General features: G+C 39.5%; 1 protein-coding gene across 1 annotated transcript in view; it reads right to left on the bottom strand.

The window, feature by feature from the left end:
• Positions 1-26406, bottom strand: part of LOC126267476 (probable 28S ribosomal protein S16, mitochondrial) — a 39187-nt gene extending 12781 nt beyond the window's left edge. The window contains exon 1 of the mRNA XM_049972758.1: positions 26199-26406. Coding sequence (XP_049828715.1) covers positions 26199-26312 — 114 coding nt within the window. The 5' untranslated portion in view covers positions 26313-26406. The remainder of the gene's footprint in view (positions 1-26198) is intronic.
• Positions 26407-27863: the final 1457 nt, after the last annotated feature.

Here is a 27863-nt window from a genome sequence, read left to right as displayed (position 1 = left end):
GATGGATTGACAATAAATTTCATAAGTGAACAAAGGTACTGTGAGACTATGGTTTAACATTCCCAAGTGTTTAAAGAAATACCTGCAAGATGTACTCCTGGATGAAGTCCACATCTAACAGTAATTACTTTCTTTTGTGCAATGATGACTTTTTGCCCAAGTAAGGAGCTACCCCACAATATTATCCCATAATAAATTAGTGGATGAAAATACAGTCGATACTGTTTATAGTCATTGCTTTTAATGATGTATTAGCTATAACATCAAAAACGAACAGTCCCATCTAAATCCTATGTAAACACTATATTTAAAAGATACATCACTTATTGTGACTTATCTCATAAAATGAAGTATTTTTATTCCATTTTCGGAGAGATATATCAGCTGTAAAGTCTATGGTCATTTTTGTTTGTTATGTATTTGGAGAGTACTGACAACAATGTAATGCTTATTTTCAAACACTTGTTTTCTGAGGATTGATGGTTTCAAATTAGGCATCAAAATGAATACACTGTCAAATACAAAAAGTGTACGCACATCTTAAATGCCGAAAGCCAACAACTAATTACCTTAAGTAGGAAAGTCTACTGTAGTATACATTACTCTACTGCATTTTAAAGTTTAGTCAACTGGTTACAAAACTTAACAGCACTGTCTGCTCTCTGTCCATAGAAAACTAGAAAATTAACTTCCAGTATGTGTTATTTTTTCAAAGAATAGTGTATTCATTATTGATGTTTTGTGGTTATGTGTGTTAGAATTTTCAATGTGTTAGCTGCAGTACATCAAATTTGTAGAACATTTTAAAAAGAAACGTAGGAGATGGTGTACACTTTTGTGTAATTTATATAACGAATTCTGTCTTTTCATTTTGCTATTGTTGACTCATTTTTGTAATACAGTAACTGGAATGCCGGTGTGTCATTTGTGACTGCTGAACTATACAGCACTTACAGCAGGTTTTAAATGAGCTCAACATTTTATCTCATTCAATATCCAAAACCATGTTCAACATTATTGAACAATTTACATTGTTGCTACTTCATTCTTCACTTATTAAAGGTTTTGGCATTTTATTGCTGTATATGCTGCAAAAAAATAAAAGTCCTCTTCAGTCCCTCTGAAGGATTAACACTAAGGCAGCCTAAAATTTATAGTCATGAAATACTCATCAAGAAAGAAGGCAGAAACCCTGTTTGTGTGACTATCAGCTAAAACAAGGGTAAACTGTCAGGCCCTTTGATGTTGTAATAACCAGTTTTGACTCTATACAACGTTTGTTAATTTACTGAGTTCTATATCTCCAAAATTGGCAATTATTCTTCTTTGTCTTGAAGAATCCAAAACAATGTAAATCAACAAAGAAAATGTCAACAAAAAAATAAAGATATGTATATAAAGTAGTAATTGCATGCAGGTTTGTAATACATGTATTTCTAGTAATAAATTCTTTTGAACATGTATGTATCTATATGACTGGCATAAGAAAAGTGGGGGGGGGGGGGGGGGGGGGGGGAGGAGACCACGCAGCACCCTAAGTAAGCACAAGAAATGTAAAAAATTTAAGATGCACATGATTAACCATGTCAGTTACCGAATTTCAGGTTGCTACAACTTAACTTCAGTATAAAGAAAGGTATTTTGTTGTATCAGTCCCAGCTGCAGTAAGAACTACAAGAGAATAAAATTACAGAGGTGCACATTATGATTTGTTATGTCATTGTTGCCTTCATTCATTTCCAACTCAGTTCATTGATTATGACCTGTAGAGTACAAATTTCTGTTGGTAACTGATTTTATTCCAAACAATTCTAGTGACAATCTGCAAGTTTAATAAGTGAGCTAGGGAGGGGATAGCTTTCGCTATGCAGAAACAAGATCGATTTTATGAGCAAGAACTGATAAACTTTTCAAACACTGCCATGCTGAAATGCAGATACAACTTACGAACAGCAAAATCCCAGTGGTAAGTGGGCAACTTATGGAGCTGCTGTGTTTGTCATCGAAGCTTATCACTTGTCTCCAAGTAGCTGCACAACTAATTTATTAAGTAATGGATTGTGTGACATTTCAGTTAACACTACACTCTGGTATGCATATACCACTTCAACGGCATCTTGACAGTGCAGCTTTTATTGAGCTTTGGGAACTCCCCCTAACCATTCACATTATTTAAAGACGCAAATGCACACACTGTGCTACGAGGCTCATCTTACAATATCTGCATCCAGGGCTAAATGTTTGGCAGGCACTTACTGCAAGATGCTGCCTGTTTATGCTAAACACCAGGAAAATTATGCATTTTAGTATCACTGAGTGGTAGTTGTGCTCCTGCACTCTCATATACCATACGGAAGAAAATAGCCAGCAACTTCAATTCCAGTGATCACTTGAACTGGAGGGATGTATACAGTGCTCATTGACATGACAAAAACACAACTAATTTAATGTCAACATATTTATTAAAATTCACACCATATTTGAAAACTATTTTTTCTCAAAAGTATTTCATATTTGACTCAAGTCTACAAAAAGCTCTGGATTACTCAAGGAATAAAGGTATACTGTAAGACAATCTGCCAGTCGCAAACAGCACATTTTGATGTTTTAGTGCATTACAAAGCACACTGCAAAATACTGAAGAAAGTAAACCACACAAAAAGCAAACTGATTACGAGTAAAAAAATAGTAGCAATAACATCTTCTCAAATTGCAAGCCGTGGCACTTCAAATAAGACACTCTAGATTTCGACAGCTGACTCCACCACTCGTAATCAGGTGTTGAAAGCATTTACTGCCAGGGTTGACATGGTGTTCTGCTTATATAAGTGTAATAGCAATGTCTAGGGCCTTCCTGAGAGGGCCAATGTGATGCACGCATGGAAAGCAAGATGGGCAGTCAGAACTTCCAGGTGTTTTTCCAGCCTTCTTCCATTCTGTGTCCAGTACTTAACACCATTAACTCACACAATTATGGACTAGCCAAATAGCTGGCAACACTTCTAAAACCACTTTTGGAACACTGTAGACACCATGTAAAGAACTCGGCCAATTTCGTGAAAGTACTTAAGGACATGTGATTACAAAGGGGTAAACTGCTCATGAGTTTTGATGTTATTCCATTGTTCACATAAGTATCTCTTCAAGATTCTTTGGTGCTCCTTACTCAACATTTCAAGCTGCAAATGGTTAAACCTTTTGAACATGCACTGATGACCACCTACTTCAGGCGCGACAGAGAGCTTTATGAAGTGGCCATGGGATTGCCAATAGCTCCTGAGATCACAAATTTCTACACGGGATGCTATGAGCAACTGGACCTTCAAACCAGTCACTAAAATCCCAGCAACTTCTACTAACAATACTTTCGTGGTGAGAGAGCATGACAGACAGCTGTTGAATGAGTTACTGGTCCATCTAAACAACATCAAAGCACTGCATACGTTATGGAAATAGAGTGCAACAGGTGTCTTCCTCCCTTGGATGTTCCAATAAATGAGAATGCTGACGATCCATTCAGCCATACAGTATATACGAAGAAGATCCATACAGACCTGTACCTGGATGCAACAAGCTTCCATTATCCAGTGCAACAGCAGACAACGCTAACCACCTTAGTGTATAGTGTGCACACCATCTGTGATAATGAAAGCCTTCCAGCCCTGAGGGAAGTGTTTGCCAAAAATGGGTACAGTAAAACAATGGATAGTAAGGCTTTGCAAAGAGAAAAGGAGCAGCAATCCAAAAAGTGAAGTGAGAACACAGGAGAATTGCTTTCCTTCCTTACTTGAGACTGCTCTCAGCCAAAATTGAGGGAGTGTTTCATAAATCCAAGATTAAAAACCATCTTCCAATCACCACCGAAGATGGAAGGATACCTTGGCTCAGCAAAATACCAACTAAAACTGAATATACGTGGAATACACAGTACCCATCGTGAATGTGGCCACCAACACATTGACCAAATGCAGCACTGTATCTCAAAATGCTGTGAGGAGCACATCAGGTATGTATAACTAAGACACACAGGGAAATCAGCAGTAGCAAAGCATAGCACAAAGGAAGACCTCATTTTGGACTTTTAGAACACCAAGGTGCTATGCTGAGCAACTGGCTTTTGTAACAGCATTATAAAGGAACCCTTAATAAGGATTTGCAAGAACCTGGTCAGTAAGGATGCAGGATGGCAACTCAATTCAGAGAGGAATCCCACACTAATGCTAGTATCATCCTGCATACAAGACATATCCAAAATGTCCAGACTGAGACTCAAGTGCTGCCTCTAGCCCTCTAATTATGCTCACCATCACAGCCTCACACCCTCCCCGCCCACTGCCTGGACAGTACCCTGCCACTCACAGCCAGGTTGGGAGGTGTACCGCTAGTACAGATATCGTGATATCCATAATATCTCACCAATTCACCAGAAGATGGTGAGTATGGTGCTGTTCGAAACATTGTGAAAATTAACATTGCCACACAGCTGGAAACCTTATAGCTTTTCACGAATTTTATATTTGTTACAGAAAAGATGGTGGTTATAGGGCTCAGTAAATTTTGCCTTGTAATATCTGAAACAGGCAATCATAAATACCAATAGTAACATAAATATGAACTGCTAACTATGTCATAAGTACTAATATTCACCACAAAATCTTTGAATTTTAAAAAATCTGACAAATGTGGTAAAATATCAGCAAAGTGAACTAACAGTTTTTTCCTTTAATAATATATGACAATGAAATTTTCACTCTGCAGCAAAGTGTGCACTGATATGAAACTTCCTGGGAAATTAAAACTGTGTGCCGGACTGCGACTCCAACTCAGGGCCTTTGCCTTTCGCGGGCTAGTGCTCTGGAGCAAAGCATGTTATGATCAGCTGCATGTTGCGCCACAGGGTGGTCTACATTGCTCTTCAGCCTGGTAGACAGTTTGTTGGTAGTCACACTAATATAAAAAGCTGTGCAATGATTGCAAGAGAGCTACTATAAGACTTGGCTGTTTTCACAGGTGGCCTGGCCTCTTGATGGGATAGGAAAAGCCAGTGACAGGACAGGAAAAGGAAGTGCTGACTGAGTGGATTGGGCACGTCTTGTGCCTACGTCTTCCCTGTGGCAAGGGATTAGGATTGGGAGGGGGCATAGGGATGGACTAGGATGTGAGGGAGGTTGGGCAGGTGACAGAACACCTCTTTAGGAGGAGTGGGAAATATCTTGGGAAGGATGTCCCTCATTTCAGTGCATAATGATAAGCAATCAAAGCCCTGACAAAGGAAATGATTCATTTGATCCAGTCCAGGGTGGTAATTTGAATGGTTCTTGGGAGTGGTGAGAGGACTGTGGGTGTGAGGGGAAACAGCACAGGAGATCTTTTTGTGGACAAGATCTTGGAAATAGTGCCTGTCTGTGAAGGCCTTAGTGAGACCCTTAGCATACTGAGCAAGGGAGTTCTTGTCACTGCAGAAACACCTTTCCCAGGCAACCAGGCTGTATGGGAGGGATTTTTCGGTGCGAAATGGATGACAACTGTTGAAATTCAGGTATTGTTGGTGGTTGGTGGATTTGATATAGACAGAAGTGAGGATGGAGCCATCAGAGAGGAGGTGGTCAATGTCCAGGAAGGTGGCGCACTGGGTTGAGGAAGAACATGTGAAATGGATGGGGTAGAAGGTGTTGAAGTTGTGAAGGAATAAAGATAGGGTGTCTTAACCTTGAGACCAGATAATGAAGATATCATCAATGAACTTGAACCAGACTCATGGTTCAGTGTTTTGAGAGGCTAGGAAGGTCTCCTCTAGATGGGCCATAAATGGTTTGGCATAGGAGGGTGCCATGCGGATGTCCATGGCTGTGCCGCATATTTGTTTGTATATCTTCTCCTCAAAGGGAATGCAGCTGTGAGTTAGGATAAAGTTGGGCAGGTGTATGATGAATGCGGTAGTGGATTTGGTATCTGAAGGACTTTGACAAATATAGTGTTCAATAGCAGGAATATCATAGGCATGAGGAATGTTGTTATATGAGGAGGTGGCATCAAGAGTGACCTGTAGGGATCCAGGAAGTAATGGGGTGGGGATGGCGGAGAGTCACTGAAGGAAGTGGTTGGTATCCTAGATGTGAGAGGCTAAATTATGGGTTGCTGGTTGGAGGTATTGGTCAATCTGGGCCAAAATTCTTTCACTTGGGGCATGATAACCATCTACAATTGGGCATCCAGGACTGTTAGGTTTTTGGATTTTGGGGAGCATGTAGATTGTGGATGTGCAGGGTATCATAAGAGTGAGGAGGGAAATAGACTCAGGAGGGAGGTTCTGGAAGGGACTAAGGCTTTAAGCAGGGATTGTATGTTATGTTGGACTTCTGGGATGGGACCAGACTGCACAGTTCATAGGCGAAAGAGACTGATGACTTGCAGAAGACCTCCACCAGTAGTCAATATGATTCATAACAACAGTAGTAGAACCTTTGTCTGCAGGTAGGCTGATTAGGTCAGGGTTTGTTTTGAGGTTGTATATGGCTGTCCTTCCTTCTGCTGAAATGTTGGTGTTCTGAGGATGGGTTATTGTGCCCCTACTAAACGAATTTTGCCCCTCACTGACCAACATCTCCAACCAATTGCCTTTAATCTAGCCGAAGCACCGACTTTCCACCATCCCCACCGCTTTTACGTCCTGGATCCCTACTAGCCACTGATGACGACATCTACTTGTACACCATCACTCATGCCTACAGTCTTACCACTAAAAAATACTCCCTTTCCCAATTCCTTCAGACTCCAAACCCACTACCTCGTTCCTCATACACATTACTAAATTTATTCTAACTCACACCTACTTCACCTCTGAAGGGAAGGTATACAAACTAATATGTGACATAGCCATGGGCACTTGCATAGCACACTTGTGTGTCAACCTGTTTATAGTCCACCTAGAGGAGACCTTTCTACCGTCCAAAAATGCCAAACTCCTGGTCGGGTTTAGGTTCATCTAGGTGATATCTTCATGATCTGGTATCACGGTCAAGACACCCTATTTTCATTCTTTCACAGCCTCAACAGATTCTCTCCCACTCACTTCACCTAGTCCTCCTCAGATCCAGTGTGCCACATTCCTGGACACTGAAGACCTTCTCTCTGATGGTTCCATCCACATTTCTGTTCACATTAAATCCACCAACCACCAACAATACTTGAATTTCAACAGATGCCATCCCTTCCACACCAAAACACCATCCCGCCCATTTAGCCTGGCCACCTGGAGACGATACACCTACAATGAGAAGAACTCCCTTGCATAGTATGCTAAGGGTCTCACCACAGGCACTGTCCCCCCAGACTTAGTCCACCAACAGGCCTTCCAGTGCCATTTCTTCACAACCGCAAATCCTCTCACCATCCCAAAGAACCAGCTACAAAGGAGTGGTCCCTTCATCACCCAGTACCACCCCAGACAGGATCAACTGAACCACATACTTTGACAGGGATTTGATTGCCTATCATCATGCACTGAAATGAGGGACATCTTACTCAAGACCTTTCTCTACCTGTAGAAGACCCAGGTGCAAGACCTGTCCAATTCACCCAGCCAGCACTTCCTTTTCCAGTCCTGGCACAGCCTCTACCTACCTCATCAGAGGCCAGCCCACGTGTGAAAGTAGCCACAACGTATACCAGCTCCACCAAGCTGAACAGTCACTTCCAAACTATAGCCAAGAGCAAAGTAGGCCACTCTGTGACATGTAGATGAACATAATATGCTTGATTTCAATGGCTGCTTCACTACCCAAGCCATCTAGATCCTCTCTTCCACAAAAAGCTTTTCTGAACTTCACAGATGGGAGTTATCCTTACGACACATTCTTCGTTCCTGAAACTATCCCAGCCTTAACCTATGATAAACCTACTGTCTCCACACCCTCTACCCAACAGTTCCCATGCTCTCTGTCACATTCACTCCCCTCTATCCTTGTCTGACACCCTTATTGTTTGCCATCCTTTGCCAATGCACCCACCCATTTTCCCCTTCCATGCTCCTCTCCTTTTTCACTCCCAGTCCCCTCTCCCCAATTCCCCATCTCCCTGCCACACCACCTCCCGACACTATGTCTATTGGCAATCTAGTCCCTACAAGCTCCACCAGACAGCTCTGTCCTCTCCTGCCACTCATACACTGCTATCCTGCCTCCTCCTGGTTGCTGCTTTCATTGTATGTGACAGTTGCATTCCGGTCTGAGCTGCCTGAGATGCTGGTTGTGTGTGTGAGGTGTGCTTGCTTTTGTGAATATGTGTGTATGCATGTGTGTGTGTGAGATGTGTGTGTGTGTGTGTGTTTTTTTTTACTTTTCTAAAGAAGGCTTTGGCCAAAAGCATCTTTTCATTGTGCCTGTCTGCAACTTAACGTGTCATCATTATGGTAAGTAACAATCTATCTTTTCCTTATACTGTTGTAAACACATCTTTATTTGCAATGGGGATATTATCATACAAAGATAACATAAAAACACAATAAAAAAAATACAAAAGTGGGCATATTACACTTACTGCCATCCCACAATGTCAGATGGCAGCATATTATGGGGCAAGTCATTAAGCCAAGATAAAGTTTTCCAAGTGCAACAGGGAGTAATATGGCATTTTTTTGGTGTGAATTGTAGAATTTCCAGCAGAGGCCTGTTCAGGGAACTAGGGATACTGACTACTGCTTTCCACCTTATTTATTTTTTAATGAAATTGTTCATAAAAAGACATATATTTTAGAAAACAGCAGTTCAATTCCTGGAATCAATACTAGATATATGAATAATGTGCATAAAGGTAGAAAGTGAGTTATATTAGTCCAGTAAAGTTTGTTCATGAACATATTTACAATAGTTTGTCAGCAATCGTGAAAGCACAGTATATGCAGAGCCTAAAGGATTTTTTGGTGGCCAACTTCTATTCCACTGATGAATTTCTCTGTAGAACTGATTGGTGTATATATGAGGAGCATTTACTAAATAATGGAGCACTTTTTTCTTCCGAAAGGAAGTTGGTTTTATTCAGGATTACAATACACCATATTACCCACACTTTTGGCTACAAAACCCTATTTTTCAACACAATCTCCATTCACTGTGTCAGTGTAGCACCATCTTACTTGGAGGGCCTGTAGGAGTGCATGGTACAACTCTAATAGTTGACATCAGAGCCAAAAAGTTGCTGCATCAGTACTCCCTCTGTCATCCACGTACTGCTTCCCACGGAGTGCATCCTTTGGGCATAAAACAGATGGAAGTCAGAAGGGGCGAGATCAGGACTTTATGATGGATGAGGAAGAACAGTCCAATGAAGTTTTGTGAGCTCCTCTCCAGTGTGCAGATTTGTGTGAGGCCTTACACTGTCATGGAGAAGGGGAAGTTCACTCACATTTTTGTGATACAGAACACACTGAAGTTGTTTCTTCAACTTCAGCACGGTTTGTGGCTGGCTGACACATGGGAAATCAAACAGGTGTGCACAATCCTGTTGTAATGATGACAGATGCCTTGCCCAATGACTCACCATGCTTTTGTTCACTGCCAGGTTCTTGTAGACATCCTGCAAGCACCTATAAATATCTGTGACAAACTTTTTTCCCACCAAAAGAAACTCATTGATAGCTCTCTACTCGGAATACACCTTCGTCGCAGATGCCACTTTGTAGAGTACATATAGTGCTGCCATCTGTCAGAACTTCACAAGACTATAGGAGCTGAAGTGGGAATATTCGTGATGTCCCACACAAATTCTGCATTTTTTTAGCTGAAATACTCATGGAAACATACATGCTGCATTACTTACTGAATGCTCCTCGCATTAACAATAATATCAAATAATGTGTTAAATAAAATTTGACTTCTGTGCATTTTTACAGTGATAATGTGATCTGTACAAGTAAGTGTTATAAACTGTTTAATAAGGTGTTGCTACAATAGCTGAAGAATTATCTTACGCATTACAGAGTACATACAATTATGTGTTTGTGACAACTTTGTGTTCATGTTTAAAGGACAATGAGACAAGCAAATAATCCTGGTAAATATATGTCTGGAAACCTATGGTTTCCATGATACAATGCATGCACAAGTGCAGACATGCAAATGTTACAATGCTGTTCGTATCTAAGTCTAAATTTCAGATTACGTTCGTTATGGTGAAAGGATGCAGATGTGCATTTGGGTATTCGGGTCGGGGACATGTAGCATGAATCTTTGGCAACAACTGTGGCGGTTGTGGCTCGCCAATACTATTGCCTCCCACATCCACGAACCTCAATCTGTTTAATTTTTGTTGAGCTCAGATACTTAAAAGTTTTTGTGTTTTCCATCCCTGGTGATATTGTCGAACTCTGGGGATGCATTGTGGATAATCGTCAGTGCATTCGGAAAGTGTGTGGGATTTCTGCAGGTGTGCACGCATCTATAAGGAAACATACTAAGTCTGCTTTCATGTGAACAGTGGCCATACATTTTGTATCTTGTATCAGATATAAGGCTTGAAGCATTCTGTCGATAATGCCAAAATGTTCCATTGCATACTGTTTATACAGTGTGTCCCAGAAGGAATGGTCAATATTCATGGATATGACAGGAATGATCAATTGAAACAAAAAAGTCTAGTAAACATTGGCTCTAAAATGCAAACATTAATAACTATGTCATGATGAATGAAAACACTGCTGACAGCTGGTAAAACTTGGTTTTAATCAACTGCACTATGAGTTTCTTCTTCCCCCATGAACCATGGACCTTGCCGTTGGTGGGGAGGCTTGCGTGCCTCAGCGATACAGATAGCTGTACTATAGGTGGAACCACAACGGAGGGGTATCTCTTGAGAGGCCAGACAAACGTGTGAATACTGAAGAGGGGCAGCAGCCTTTTCAGTAGTTGCAAGGGCAACAGTCTCGATGATTGACTGATCTGGCCTTGTAACAATAACCAAAACGGCCTTGCTGTGCTGGTACAGAGAACGGCTGAAAGCAAGGGGAAAATACGGCCGTAATTTTTCCCGAGGGCATGCAGCTTTACTGTATGATTAAATGATGATGGCGTCCTCTTGGGTAAAATATTCCAGAGGTAAAATAGACCCCCATTCGGATCTCCGGGAGGGGACTACTCAAGAGGATGACGTCATCAGGAGAAAGAAAACGTGTTCTATGGATCGGAGCGTGGAATGTCAGATCACTTAATCGGGCAGGTAGGTTAGAAAATTTAGAAAGGGAAGTGGATAGATTAAAGTTAGATATAGTGGGAATTAGTGTAGTCCGGTGGCAGGAGGAACAAGACTTTTGGTCAGGTGACTACAGGGTTATAATCACAAAATCAAATAGGGGTAATGCAGGAGTAGGTTTAATAATGAATAGGAAAATAGGAATGCGGGTAAGCTACTACAAACAGCACAGTAAACACATTATTGTGGCCAAGATAGATACAAAGCCCACACCTACAACAGTAGTACAAAATTATATGCCAATTAGCTCTGCAGATGACGAAGAAATTGAAGAAATGTATGATGAAATAAAAGAAATTATTCAGATACTGAAGGGAGACGAAAATTTAATAGTTATGGGTGACTGGAATTCGGTAGTAGGAAAAGGGAGAGAAGGAAACATAGTAGGTGAATATGGATTGGGGCTAAGAACTGAAAGAGGAAGCCGCCTGGTAGAATTTTGCACAGAGCACAACTTAATCATAGCTAACACTTGGTTTAAGAATTATGAAAGAAAGTTGTATACATGGAAGAACCCTGGAGATACTAAAAGGTATCAGATTTAGGAACCAGGTTTTAAATTGTAAGACATTTCCAGGGACAGATGTGGACTCTGACCACAATCTATTGGTTATAGCCTGTAGATTAAAACTGAAGAAACTGCAAAAAGGTGGGAACTTAAGGAGATGGGACCTGGATAAACTGAAAGAACCAGAGGTTGTACAGAGTTTCAGGGAGAGCATAAGGGAACAATTGACAGCAATGGGGGAAAGAAATACAATAGAAGAAGAATGGGTAGCTTTGAGGGATGAAGTAGTGAAGACAGCAGAGGATCAAGTAGGTAAAAAGACGAGGGCTAGTAGAAATCCTTGGGTAACAGAAAAAATATTGAAGTTAATTGATGAAAGGAGAAAATATAAAAACACAGTAAATGAAGCAGGCAAAAAGGAATACAAACGTCTCAAAATTGAGATCGACAGGAAGTGCAAAATGGCTAAGCAGGGATGGCTAGAGGACAAATGTAAGGATGTAGAGGCTTATCTCACTAGGGGTAAGATAGATACTGCCTACAGGAAAATTAAGGAGACCTTTGGAGATAAGAGAACCACTTATATGAACATCAAGAGCTCAGATGGAAACCCAGTTCTAAGCAAAGAAGGGAAAGCAGAAAGGTGGAAGGAGTATATAGAGGGTCTATACAAGGGCGATGTACTTCAGGACAATATTATGGAAATGGAAGAGGATGTAGATGAAGATGAAATGGGAGTTACGATACTGGGGGTTTGACAGAGCACTGAAAGACCTGAGTCGAAACAAGACCCCTGGAGCAGGCAACATTCCACTGGAACTACTGACGGCCAATCCTGACAAAACTCTACCATCTGGTGAGCAAGATGTATGAGACAGGCGAAATACCCTCAGACTTCAAGAAGAATATAATAATTCCAATCCCAAAGAAAGCAGGTGTTGACAGATGTGAAAATTACCGAACTATCAGTTTAATAAGTCACGTCTGCAAAATACTAACACGAATTCTTTACAGATGAATGGAAAAACTAGTAGAAGCTGACCTCGGAGAAGATCAGTTTGGATTCCGTAGAAATACTGGAAGATGTGAGGCAATACTGACCTTACGATTTATCTTAGAAGAAATATTAAGAAAAGGCAAACCTACGTTTCTAGCATTTGTAGACTTAGAGAAAGCTTTTGACAATGTTGACTGGAATACTCTCTTTCAAATTCTGAAGGTGGCATGGGTAAAATACAGGGAGCAAAAGGCTATTTACAATTTGTACAGAAACCAGATGGCAGTTATAAGAGTCAAGGGACGTGAAAGGGAAGCAGTTGTTGGGAAGGGAGTGAGACAGGGTTGTAGCCTCTCCCTGATATTATTCAATCTGTATATTGAGCAAGCAGTAAAGGAAACAAAAGAAAAATTTGGAGTGGTATTAAAATCCATGGAGAAGAAACAAAAACTTTGAGGTTTGCCGATGACATTGTAATTCTGGCAGAGACAGAAAAGGACTTGTAAGAGCAGTTGAATGGAATGGATAGCATCTTGAAAGGAATATATAAGATGAATATCAACAAAAGCAAAACGAGGATAATGGAATGTAGTCGAATTAAGTTGGGTGATGCTGAGGGAATTAGATTAGGAAATGAGACACTTAAAGTAGTAAAGGAGTTTTGCTATTTGGGGAGCAAAATAACTGATGATGGTCGAAGTAGAGAGGATATAAAATGTAGACTGGCAATGGCAAGGAAAGCGTTTCTGAAGAAGAGAAATTTGTTAACATCGAGTATAGATTTAAGTGTCGGGAAGTCATTTCTGAAAGTATTTGTATGGAGTGTAGCCATGAATGGAAGTGAAACATGGAGGATAAATAGTTTGGACAAGAAGAGAATAGAAGCTTTCGAATTGTGGTGCTACAGAAGAATTCTGAAGATTAGATGGGTAAATCACATAATTAATGAGGAAGTATTGAATAGGATTGGGGAGAAGAGAAGTTTGTGACACAACTTGACCAGAAGAAGAGATCGGTTGGTAGGACATGCTCTGAGGCATCAGGGGATCACCAATTTAGTATTGGAGGGCAGAGTGGAGGGTAAAAATCATAGGGGGAGACCAAGAGATGAATATACTAAGCATATTCAGAAGGATGTAGATTGCAGTAGGTACTGGGAGATGAAGAAGCTTGCACAGGATAGAGTAGCATGGAGAGCTGCATCAAACCAGTCTCAGGACTGAAGACCAGAACAACAACAACAACAACAACAACAACTGTTTTTTGTCTTACAGCCACATCTTCAGGAGCAGCCTGCACATTTAAGAATTTAAATATATGAGTGTCACTCCAAAAGAAATGCACACTATTATTATTTTTTTAAATATTTCTTTTATTCTACATCTTCGAAAGTTCTACAGTTTGTAGATATATCCTTTAGGAACAATATTTTCATTTCTCCACATAATTTCCATCCCTCTTAACTGCCTTACGCCATCTTGGAACCAGCATCTGTATACCCGCACCATAAAATTCTGGACCAACCTGTTGGAGCCACTGTTTTGCAGTATGTACAAGGGAGTCATCATCATCAAACCTTGTTCCACGAAGAGAGTCTTTCAGTTTCCCAAAGAGATGATAGTCACATGGAGCCAGGTCAGGACTGTAAGGCGGGTGTCCATCCACGTTTAGTTATAGATTCCATGGTTTTTTGACTGACATGTGGCTGTGCACTGGCGTGCAACAGCAAAACATACTGCTTTTGCCGATGTGGTCGAACACGACTCAGTCAACCTTGAAGTTTCTTCAGTGTCGTTACGTATGCATCAGAATTTATGGTGGTTCCACTTGGCATGATGTCCACAAGCAAGAGTTCTTCGGTATCAAAAAACACCATAGCCATAACTTTACCAGCAGAGGGTGTGGTTATGAATTTTTTTTTTTCTTGGATGAATTTGCATTATGCCACTCCATTGATTGCCTCTTCATCTCTAGTGAAAAATGATGGAGCAATGTTTCATCACCTGTCACAATTCTTCCAAGAAACTCATCTGTACCATACTCGTACATGTTCCAAAAGTTCGCTGCATACCGTTTTTCTTGTTTCTTTGTGAGCCACTGTCAACATTCTGGGAGCCCACCTGGCAGAAACCTTTTTTAACGCCAACACTTTCAGTATTCTGCAAACACTTCCTTCCCCTATCCCAAGGTAGTGTGACAATTCGTTCACTGTGATGCGTCTGTCAGCAGTCACCAATTCGTTAACTCTCTGTACATTGTCTGGAGTGTGTGCAGTATGAGGTCTATCGCTGTGAGGACAATCCTCAATAATGCCGAGCCTGCTTTCATCACGTAACCTGCTCGCCCACCAATTAACTATACGTGGATGTTTCGCACTGTCTCATTTCCACAGCACAGGAATTCTATGACAGTACGTTGCCTCTGGCGAACGTCAAGTGTAGCAGCCATCTTGAAGACATACTGTGATGGTGCCAATCACGGGAACAGGCTGAACTAAGTTTGAAAACAAGTGAGAAGGATGTATCTACACACTGTGAAACTTTCACACATGCAGAATGAAAACTGTATTTTTACAAAAATAGTGGGTATTTCTTTTGGAGTAGCCCTCGTAATTATAAACTGCATTGCAAATTTGTGCTGCTGTGTACAGATTATTTAAAGTCTTATACTCACAAAAATTATTCCATAAATCCAGCAAACGTGAACACAACATTTTCAGTCAAGGTATTGCCATTCAGAGAATACTGCAAGTATTTAAAAAAAACTAAACAGATGAAGGCTACTTGGGAAAGTGATCCTTGAAATATTCTCTACTAATGTTTCCGGGTAAATCTAATTGATATACTGGCCATTCATTGCATGTTCAAGTATCTATAAGAAAAAGAAACAGTGCTGAATGCTAAAACCAGTTTCAAAGATATCGCTCAAACATAGCTGGAAATAGTGCAAGACTGTAACTGCAAATTAGAATAAACTAGGTGTGCTGCTTTCTTAGCATCACAAACTAGACACGGAAGGCACAGCTTTCAAGACTAGCCCCCCCTCCCCCCCCCCCCAACAAAAAGCCTGTAGTAAAAGATTCCAGGAACATCTTAATTAAAAAAATTCCAAAACTGTGTTAACCTCACACTTGTGGGAAGAGGGGCATAGCATAACAAGTCTTGCTGAAAATCTTGTAATCCTTCATAGAAAAGAAAAAGGTCAGGTTTTGAATTGTAGGAGGAAGTGGAAATTTTTAGATACAAAAAAGGTAGCATACAGGACACACTGAATAATCAGTTGGACTCATAATATGAGGGTTATCCATGAAGTACATTACATTTTGGAATTAAAAATAAATAAAGTATTGGAATTTTTTTTATTATATACAGATGAAAGCCACACTTAAATACTACTTTTCAACATAGTTGCCATTTAAATTAAGGCACTTATCGTAGCGATGGACGAGCTTGGAAATTCCTTCGTCGTAAAATTAGGCTGCCTGCGCCTTCAACCACGTAATGACTGTCTTTTTGGACAGAAAAGGTGTGATTTTTGTGGATTTCCTGGAAAGAGGCACTACAATAAACTCTCAAAGGTATTGCCAAACTCTGTACAACCTCAGAAGAGCAATACAAAACAAGCGCATTGGAAAGTTGGGCTCAAAGATCTTGGTGATTCACGACAACGCCCAGGCCCACACGGCAAATGCCACTCGTGAAGTTCTCGAATCTTTTAAGTGCGAGTTGTTTCCTCATCCGCCGTATAGTCCCGACCTGGCACCGAGCGACTTCCACTTATTCCCAGCAATGAAGAAGTGGTTGGCTATGCAGAGTTTTGATGACGATGCACAGCTTCAAGAAGAGGTAACCACGTGGTTGAAGGCGCAGGCGGCCGAATTTTATGACGAAGGAATTTCCAAGCTCATCCATCGCTACGATAAGTGCCTTGATTTAAATGGCAACTATGTAGAAAAGTGGTATTTAAGTGTGGCTTTCGTCTGTATATAATTAAAAAAATTTCCTATACTTTATTTATTTTTAATTCCAAAACGTAATGCACTTTGTGGATAGCCTTTGTATTTTGCCAAACTTTGATAACTTGTACGGTTAACTGTATCATAAGGGAGCAACTCAATGCTCTTAGTCACATTTATATTGTAACACTGTGTCCACATGGTGGTATTTACCTGGGAAATCAGTGCTTCTTCATGGCTGGTTGGTAGGGCCTACTCTTGCAAGCTGCACTTTCAATGTCTAGTTTGTGACGGTAAGGAAGTGGCCTGCACAGTTTATTCTAATTTCTACCTAGTGTCTTGCATTATTTCCAACATTAAATACACTTTAGCTGTATCTTTGAAATCGGTTTTAGTGTTCAGCACTATTTCCTTTTCTTATAGATACTTCACATGCATTGAATTGCCAGTAAATTTGTTCGATCTGTGCACCTGAAGATGTGGCTGTTAGCCATGAAACCAGTAGTGTGGCCAATGAAAACTAAGTTTTACTAGCTGCCATCAGGATTTTCATTCATCACGACCTGCGGCAGCTGTGGATGCCCTGCATATAAAACTTTTTGGCACTTAGGAGTTACGAGTTCAGTAGAAGAGATATAACATGTTACACAGTATCGAAGATAAACGAGGGCTCATAGCTCTTAAGATATGCATGTGAAGAGTGCGTGTTTGCTAGACTTTTTTGCGTCTAATGACTGTTCCTGTCATAGCTTCAAATACTGTCCATTCTTCCTTGGACTCCCTGACTATAAAAATAGAACCTTACGTCATATAAATATCCATATCAAGATATTGTGCAAAACTGCTGACTTAGGTACATTACTATATACACTTTAACACTCTGAATTACCTTCTCTACTGTCGCACTGAAGCTGGGCATGAGGCCAAATATCAGTCCTGTAGATTAAAAATAAACACATTGCAGCTGATGTCAGCTTAAGTCACAATGATGTTCTCAAGATACAGTGAACTGTTGCCTTCATTTCTGCCATTGGTTATATTCAGCAAGGATTCACCATTATCAAATTTGCATTTTGTATTTTTGTTTTTATAGTAAGCTTTACATATTTGAGGACCTCATCACATGGTTCTATGGTACAAAAAGTATATCCATATATTCAGCCACCCGTCCATCTATCTATCCTTCCATCTATGTGTCAATTATCTTTCCTGTCTGGCAGACAGAATTACACCCAAAAGAAATCTGCTTGGATAGGTAATGAATGCACTGCAGTTGCAGTTAAGTTACTATTTTTCAACATTACAACATAAGTTACTGTTTTCAACATTACAACAGTGACAAGGACCACACTAATTACACTAAAAATATGAAGTACCACTTTGATTGATGATGTACTAATGTCAAAGTCATCTGACATTGCTAGACGAAAGCTATCCTTTGGTGTAGCAAATAATTTTGTGTTGCTATCAGACGGAATGCAGAACTGAAAAGATTTAAACAAAACCAAGAACTAAACAGAAGAAAGGAATAAAGCCAAACCTAAGGTACTGATATTTCCTAACAACTGTCAAGTATACTATACCATCGGCAAAGAACAGCTAAGTAGATTTTAAGGAACAGAAGTTTGTCTCATAACTGCTGTCCTGGTAAACGATCACCTACATCACCCTCCTCCTTCAATAGGACAGACAGCAGGAAGGAAAATACACAATTAATGGAACAGGAAAACACCACAATAATTGGACAATGGGAAGTACCCTCAGCCATCCATTTCACTGTGGTTTGTAGAGTACAGTTGTAGAAGAAGACAGGATTAGACATTCCACCACCACCAGGAATTCACAGAGAAGAGGAGTCTGGACTTTCCCTGTAATAACTGAAAGGCACATTGCTGTCCTTTCACTACATGAGTGCTGCAATTTATGCTACCTGCTGACCACAACACAGCCACAGCATCAGACATGGTACAATATGAAATGTCAAGGGACTATGCACAAAATTAACAGACATCCTCCAATGTATCTATATTTATATCCGCATTATTCAAACTACTGTGAAATTCATAACAACTTATGAAACTTTGTTAAGTAGGCTTTTGTGGGATAGGTTTTGCTTTGTTTTGTTTTAGGCCACAAAAACAATGGGAGACATATGTGCCCAAGTCAAAACTATAGAACACGAAAACAGAGAGAAGTTAAAAAACAACTACATGTCAATCCCAATACACGTCAGAGGAGACAGCTAAAAACAGGAACATGGAGGAAAGACACCATACACAAATGGAGCCGGTCAGGGTGGCCGAGCGGTTCTTGGCACTACAGTCTGGAACCGCGCGACCGCTACGGTCGCAGGTTCGAATCCTGCCTCGAGCATGGATGTGTGTGATGTCCTTAGGTTAGTTAGGTTTAAGTAATTCTAAGTTCTAGGGGACTGATGAACTCAGAAGTTAAGTCCCATAGTGCTCAGAGCCATTTGAACAATTTTTGAACACAAATGGAGGTCCATAACTAAAAATTAAATTGCTTCGCCATATTGCTACGATGGATAAAAAGTAAAACGCAGTCGACAGCCCATGCATCATTTGCCAAAATGGTCGATATCCCAGATGGCAAACCCAAGTGGGGGCATAAATGGTTAAAAAATGGGCATTCCATCAGGAAGTGGCGGACAACTGAAACTTGGGGACAATGCTACTTAACAAATGTTGATGGCTTAAAGGCAGTTCCAAATATGTAACCTATTTAAAATAACCTCCTCCTGGTGGGAGCACTGAGAGGAGGTCATTCAAGCTGCTGGGTGAGGGTTAATAGTCCGTAGCTTATTCCCATAAGGGGAGGACCAATGGCAATGCCAAAGTGACATCACTTCCTGATAGACGGCAACAGATATCATTGAAGGGAATATAGGAACTAGTGGGATGATGTGGGATAGGTGGCATCTATCTACAAGTATCTGCCAGTTCAGGTTTTATTTAACATTTCTGTGACTTTCTCTCATTGGTCAAACAAACCTAGCACCACTTATGCTGCCTTTCTTTGTATACATTCATTCCAAATTCGAATCATGAAAAATTATCAAGTATTATAGCTAACAATGTGCTGTCTAATGAAATGGAAACCTAGGAAAATGACAGGAAGAGTCTCCATTTACCTAATATTTATTTTAATTGCTTACAACTCAAAAAAAAAATCACTTCATGGATTCAATTCATTTAATAGAACTATCTTTTTCACATTAGTGAGGTCACAAATTTTTAACACATGATCTAACATGGATTCAGTTGTGTGTAACCTAAACTCCATGCAAGACTTTAGGTGCCCAATTACAGCTTGTTTTAAGATTCCCACCCACTGTTGTTACGAAATAGCAAACTTGTTGACTAAATATAAGTTCTTAGCCTTCTTTTTCAAAAATTCTATAGTTGAAGAGTCCAGAGGAGTGAAACAAAACAAAAAATAAATAAATAAATATCCATACATAGTATAAAAATATATATTTTTGCATTTAACAATATTATGAGAAGGACAGTTGCTACTCACCATATAGCAGATGTGCTGAGTCACTGATAGGCACAACAAAAAGACACTCACAATTAAAGCTTTCTGAACGATAGACACACATACACATGTGTGCAACTTCCACACACGACTGTGTCTGCATGAGTTTTGTGTGTGTGTGTGTGTGTGTGTGTGTGTGTGTGTGTGTGTGTGTGGGCGCGCGCGCGTGTACGCACGCATATGTGTGTCTACTGTTGATGAAGGCCTTAATGGCCAAAAACTTTAATTGTGAGAGGTGTTTTCTTTTCTTTCTTTCTTTTTTCCCTATCTGTGACTCAGCATCTCCACTATAGGGTGTGTAGCAACTTTCCTTCTCATAATATTGCTACATTCCATCCTGGATTTTCCATATGTTTGCCTATGTACCTGTTCCGCAGCTCCTCTTATGCTACTGGACCTATTTCCACCGAACTGGTACACGTATACTTCACTGTCAATAAACATGGAGGTAAGAACCGCTTACCTACCAAACAGTTGGGGATGAAAATGAAGGGTAGTCTGTGATGCTGAATTCCCAGACTTTATTCACCCAGAATTTGCAGTTAGCGACTTGCAACGAACTTTACACATAATTGCAAAGCTTTAACATTTTCCCCTCACTGACAACTCCTACTAAATGAAGAAAGGAAAAACATTTATTGCTTACTAATTTTTCGCTGTTCATGCACTAATACTGCCAAATGAAGCATGACATTACAATTCACTACTTCTTTACCACCAAATGTATCTGTGACATATTTAACAGACAGTATGCACATATACCACTGAGTGTAATTACAAAATTATATCTCTGTAAGACATATAATTCAGGAGATATGATGTTATAAACAATTACATGTGTAAAAAAACTACTGCATCACACAAGATGTTTAAATTTATTTCTTCATTGTTGCTAACTCCATTTGCAACAAATTTTGCTGACTGTATCCAGATGTGCTGCTGAATGTACCTACAAAATTATATCACTGTATGATACTTAGTTCAGGAGGCATGACATCATGAACATTAAGCACAAGGCCAGATGCTATGTGCTACAGGCACGGACACACAGCTATAAATAAATACCTGGGCAATGGCGGGTTTCTCCATTAGTAAATGAATAAAAGAGGAAAAGAGTATGAGGTTTAAAGTTTCAAATAGTCCCAAGGACTCATTAAATTTTATTCCAGATTCTTCTCTTGTCACAACAGAAACAATATGGATGGATGATAATCACTTCAGTTGCCTTTGGAAACTAGTAATTGCTGTAATACAACGAATTTAAAGTCATTTGTTTGCTGTTATGTAAAACATTGCACCAGCCACAGTGCAGCTCCATTGCAAATGCTGTTCTTGGGCACAGAATGATTTAAGTTCTGTGCATAAGTAGCTGTAAAATGTCTTGACTACTTGCAGGCAATTGGAAGCTGCTACAAATGGGTGTGTTACGAGGGCTTCCAAGAGCATGGGCCAAAGATACCGAAGGTACTTCAAGAACTAACCTCTGCTGTGTATAATATATGAGCCACAGTTACTATCATCTCCTGTGTACAAGACTTGTGGCACGGATTTCAAAGGTACTCCAGCTACTACCCTCTCTTGTGTATATTGTCTCCTCTACAGAAAGAACAGGACCTATCACTAGTCGTCCATTTGCCTGTGAATGGTGTGTCAGTGGTGGGTCTCGAGGTACTGAACAAGGGAAACAGAGAGCAGGGAGAACTCAGGGTATTACATCCATCTCCCTAAGCCCAAATTCAAGATGCTTTCTTCCACTGGAATTGAAACAGTCAGCAATGCAAAAGTCATCTGTTGGGAAGACAGCTTTTGCTCACGTTAGGTGGAGCCAAACAGAAAAGGGTAGCAGCCCATTAGACATCAGAAGTTCAAATATGAGGAAAATAAAGGTACCCCTCAGGGAAACTGCAGTGAGAGATGGAAAGTATCACCTTGTGCATGCAGCATTTATGCCTGGAGACCTCAATCAATGTGCTGAAGGGGTTTTTCCAACAGCTACTGAGGGTAAAGTGTATAGCCAAGTGTAGAATACTATGCTTGTAGTCTAAGCTCTGAAGTTGTGCTTTGATCATTCCACATACTCAGTAAGAAGTTACAGAAGACCAGCCTTACTTGGAATTTCAACGAGATTCACAATCTGCAGCATTATCCAAAGAACTGACTGTCACCTCCTCATTCCAAATCAAGTGGGTAGCTTGAGCCAGAGAAAGTGACAAGGTGGGCTGCAGCTACCTAGACTTGTCCTATAGATTTCAGAACAGTAGAGCCCCCTAAATGGGAAAGATGTGCACTAGACTACTACCCTGGGATACACTCTTGGGTTTTACAGATTAGCCAAGTCTCCATCCAATGTAGGAGATGCCAAAATATTAGTGTGGGATCCAAAGAAAACACAACACATGGTGGAGCACACACATAATAATAGGTACAGAAAGCTGGCTAGAACCCAAAAATCAATAACAGTGTGATTTTCAGATAAATCTTAATGTATTCCAAAAGGCTAGGCTAATAGAAAATGAAGATGATGTTTGTAGCAGCAGACAAGGAATTCAAATCCACCGCGACAGTAAAGCTGCATGCAACATTGTTCGGACAAGTTTCATTATCAAGAATGAACTAGTAACTGGATCTTATATCAACCTCCAGACTCTACCCCTGATGTGACTGAAGACCTCATTTGCCTAGTACTTATATTCCCCAATCATATTGCCATATAAGAGGCAATCAAAATGTTTCCATTTGAGAATGTTGCTGATGCATACATGCAATGCAGCATGACTCCAACACGGACATATAAGCATCATACTTGTAGTGATAGAAACAATTGAATGAAAAAATTGGATTCATTTGGTTGTTCTAAAACAATCAACTCATTCGGTTGTCGTTTTACTGATTGGTTGAATTATTCATTCATTCTTTTGAGTGGAAATTCGAACCTGCGACCGTAGCAGCAGCATGGTTCTAGGCTGTAGTGCCTAGAACTGCTCGGCCACAGTGGCTGGCCTACTTTTTAGGCCCAAAATAATAAACAAGGAGTGATTTATGAGAGTCTAGTTTTTTCCTACAGTTAGATATCATACACTACTAGCCTCATACAGAGCAAAAACACTTACAAATATTTCCTTAACTTTTTATGAATTTTTCAAATTTGAAAAGTTTCATTTTTTGTTAAGTTTGGGGTTAGTTATCTCAGGTGAGACGGAATATAAAAATATGATTTTTGCTCACTTTGTATAGCTATATGACAGCAACGTACTGTACAAATTTCAACATTGATATCTGACTGTGAACAAAGATTTGAATTTTTGAAAATGAGGAAATAATTGACATTACTCTATAACTGATCCTATGGCTGTTGCCTATTTAAATGGTTTATTGTTTCATTGTAATAAAATTTAATTGTGACATATATTTAGTTAAGCCCCTCACCCAATATCCATTTAGTTTATTTATTTTTAATAATGCAATATTAAACAATAGGAGCATTCGCTTTTGTTCTATGGTAATAAAAATGCCCATTTACATTTCGGTTTACAGTCAATAAAGAAGTACATTATTACTGGGTGTGGCATTGTAGAAGTACATTATACTTTGGTGTGGCACTGTTGTAGTCAGTCTGCTCTGAAATCTCTGTTAGAGCATAAGTAAATAATTCATCAAGAGTGTAGAATGTGTTATGTGCTTTGTTCTGTGTCTAATTTGTAATTAATTTTGAGAGATTAATTGGAATGCAATAACATGGATGAACAGTGCTCTGTTGGACAGATGGCAAGTGAAGTGTTTCACAAAACAGTTTACGGTTCAGTTCAAAAAAAAACTTTTAAAATGTCAATGACTTTGATAAAGATAGACAAACTTTGTTTAAATTCCGAATAAGTTCTTCTGTAACATCAGTGTGTAAATATCATGAGAAGAAATATATTCTGAAGTACTACTATATTTTTGGAAGGAAGTGCTGTGATCCACTTAAAGTTCATAAAAAGTTTATTACTAAATGTTTGAGGGAAATAAAACTTGAACATTTGTCCTCGTTATGCGAGAGTGAAACAGCTTCCCAAGTGAAACGTAATGTGATTCCTGGAAATTCCCTGTGGCCAAACTGTTACTCAAAAATATTTGTTGTGAATCCAGAGCCAGAATCCATGTAACCATGTTAATGACATTTATAATCCTAATGAGGAAGCTGTTAGCATATTTGATTTTATTTGTTCTAAGTTAGACGTATCTCCTGCTTTGAAAATAATAAAATTAAGTAGCAGAAAAGAAAAGCAGCTATAAAATAAGGTACAACTAATTTCAGACAAAATTAGAAGAGACTTGGAATCATGCTTCAATAATACAGATACCAACATTATTTCTAAAGAAGAAGAAAACCTACGACCAGCATCATGTGACACTGGATATTTGAACTTAATAGAGAAGTTAAAAATTAAATGTTCAATGACATCTAATGAGGAAGAAGTTAAAATTTAAGTTTGCTCTCTGACTCATGGTCAAGAGAAAAAAGTTGATGAATTCAACGTTTTCTCATTATTTGGTTAAACTACCCCAAAAATTAGTGAAAGAGCAAGGCATTATTCCACTTTTAAGAAAGAAGAAAGGAGTAGGTATAAGTGAAGAAACAATTAGAAAGAGCCAGCAGTTTTTTGAAGATGATAAAGACAGTAGAATGTGCCCAGGTTGCAAAGATAGCACAAGAGTTGTTATAAATGGAGTTAAAGTAATAAAGCAGAAACAACTAGTGCTGGCAAATTTAAATGAAGTTCCTGTAGCTTTCAAAAATTCTCATCCTGAATGCAAAATTGGAAGGTCAAAATTTTGTGACCTCTGCCCTAAGTGGTCTATTTTGGCTGGATCTCAGCGACACACTCCGTACGTATTTGCTTATATCATTAAAATGTCAAACTGATGATTGCTGGTGCAAAAATTAGTGATCTTAGTACAAAAAGTTACTAGATTTAATGGTCTGTGACACTAACAGTTATGACTGCATGATGAGTTTGTATAATAAATGCCCTGGTAAGGAAACTGATATCGAATTGTTTCACGAATATGAGGAGGAAATGCCAGACAGTATTACCATCAAACAGTGGGTCACAACTGACAGGGCAGAAATGATATCCGTGGTTAAATCTCAGGAAGAGTACTTGGAATCTTTAACTGATAACGTACAAAAACTCAAAAGTCACCACTATGTTTCCACAATCCAAAGTAAGTTTTTGAAGGCCAGAAAAACACAACTTTATGAAATTTAATGCATAGTGCTACCTGATTTTGCAGAAAATTTTACATCTGTGATTCAGGATGCAATACAACTGGGTCAATGATCAGGGAACAGTGCATCCATGTATTGTCTACTTTAAAAATGAAAAAGATGAAGGTTGCAGTTCTTCAATTTGCATTCTAAGCGACTACTTGGAGCACAACACTTTGACTGTACATTTAGTTCAAAAGTATGTAATAAATTACATAAAAGGAAAATTTCAAAGGTTAGAAACTGATATACTTTTCAGATGGAAGTGGCAGTTAGTATAAGAACAACAAGAATTTTTGAAAACTCTGCAGCCACAATGTAGGCGTTGGGTTGGAGGCTGAATGCCACATTTTTGCATCTTGCCATGGTAAAAATGCATGTGACGCAGCAGGAGGCAAATCAAACGTGAAGTAAGTAAAGCCAGCCTACAAAAACCAACCACAAACCAAATTCTCACAGTACAGGACATGTATATCTTTTGCAAGGAGGGGACAAGCTAAATATAACAGTAAAAAAAAGACACACAACGATACCAAAACACATGACGAGCTTCTTCATTCGTTGTTAATCACTAGCGGACGAAAGTGACTGGGCGCAAAAAGTGAAAAACCGGGAAGTGTAATTCCTTGACGACAAGCACATTACAAACAAAGGATACTTCCCTATAACCATAATTAATGCTTACCTCCATCACTACAATATGGAAAAAGGGTCTGTTTGTACAGCCTTGGCGAGCAAATCTTATTACTTTAGCGCTGTCAGCGAAAAACTTAGCACCACCGCTTGCCGGAAACACCATTCTGTATATCTAACCAGTAACCGGGTTTGTTGATCAACACAAGCTTCTTTTAGGTTGTAAACATTCTACTAAGTATATCTCTGAGCTGAGCACAGATAAAGAGTACCTATATTTCTGATCATAGTTTTTTCTTTTATTTGTTTGGCCCTACGATGATTTAGCCTATGGTAAATATTCGTCAGTTTACCAGTAAAAGTTACATTTTGTGACATAATATCTTTTTATAAAGTGCATGAATTATCACATGTGGTATAAAGTTAGTAAAGTAATTACATGTCGAGTTGAATGGGCAGTACAGTAGGGGAACGCAGAGTTCAGGTCGGTTCACACTGCTCTTCACGAAAGGGGCGGAACATAAAAGCCAATGTATCTTGGCAACTAAGTGTTGATGATCAGAGGGAAAGTGGAAAGGTCTTCTAACATCGGATGTTAATCTTCTATTAATCTACTCTTAACCAGTATATTTATTGTTTCTTTTGTTTCGTGACACTTTCGACAGTTTCCTGAGGACTTCGATATGTTACCTATAGTTCTTCCACAACAGAGACCAATATGTGAAAGCTAAAACTGATTTAGGTTTTGCAACATAGGACAAAGAAAAAGTTTATACTGTGTATAAATAAGAACATATATTGACCAAGCAATTTTGATTTAAAAAGCTTTTTCTATAGTAAAAATGTCATCTGTGTTGAGGGAGAAAAATACAGTTTCCAGAATGGGATCTTCACTCTGCGGCAGAGTGTGCACTGATATGAAACTTCCCGGCAAATTAAAATTGTGTGCTGGACTGGGACTCGAACTCAGGACCTACGATTTGTGATGCTAGACTCATTGGGAAATTGTACCTCGGTAAAGTATGTTGGAGTTGTTTGCTTTTGTTGATGTGCCCATTCACAAAGTTATGCGAATTGGCGTCATGAAGTTCTTGATGCAGTGGCGCATGGTATGGATGATACTTATGATGATGCAGTATTGTGACAGTACTACATACAGACATACTGGAATTACAGTGTAATTGCCAGGCACTTATCTCGTGGGTGTGCTGCACTGCTGCTAGTACAGCTATTTCATTAGCTTCTCCTGTAACACATTTGCTTCTTTTCCTTTTGCTCTTCTGTACACTGCCGTCAGCCATAAAGGAGTTCAAAATCTTGTAAAAGAACAAATAAGAGCGAGCTTTGTCTGTAAAGCATACAAGGCAACAACAGTCTCAACATGTTCTCTGTAAGATAGGACCATTTCCATTATTTTGTTCTGTAGTTGCAACATTCATTGTCCATTTACACATCTGTTTTCCAAATGATAGGTAGGTGTGCAGGCAACAAACACTGTGCAAGTATTGTAGTGTTTTGACCCACTATCTGTCCTATGTCTGCATGGCATGTGAGCTCCGGTCACAGTGTACTGCCTTTCATGATACGTTGAAGTTTGCTACACAGTAAAGGTGCGGCAATGAGTAGCACCCTCTTCGATACAACAATATAACATTATGAAATACTGGCCTGTCCTACCCTTGCAGCAAAGAAGTGGGAGTGCCACTGGATAATCAGC

Source organism: Schistocerca gregaria, chromosome 4 (genome assembly GCF_023897955.1).
Source record: "Schistocerca gregaria isolate iqSchGreg1 chromosome 4, iqSchGreg1.2, whole genome shotgun sequence".
Classification (NCBI taxonomy): Eukaryota; Metazoa; Arthropoda; class Insecta; order Orthoptera; family Acrididae; genus Schistocerca; species Schistocerca gregaria.
This window is presented reverse-complemented; position numbering and strand designations above follow the sequence as displayed.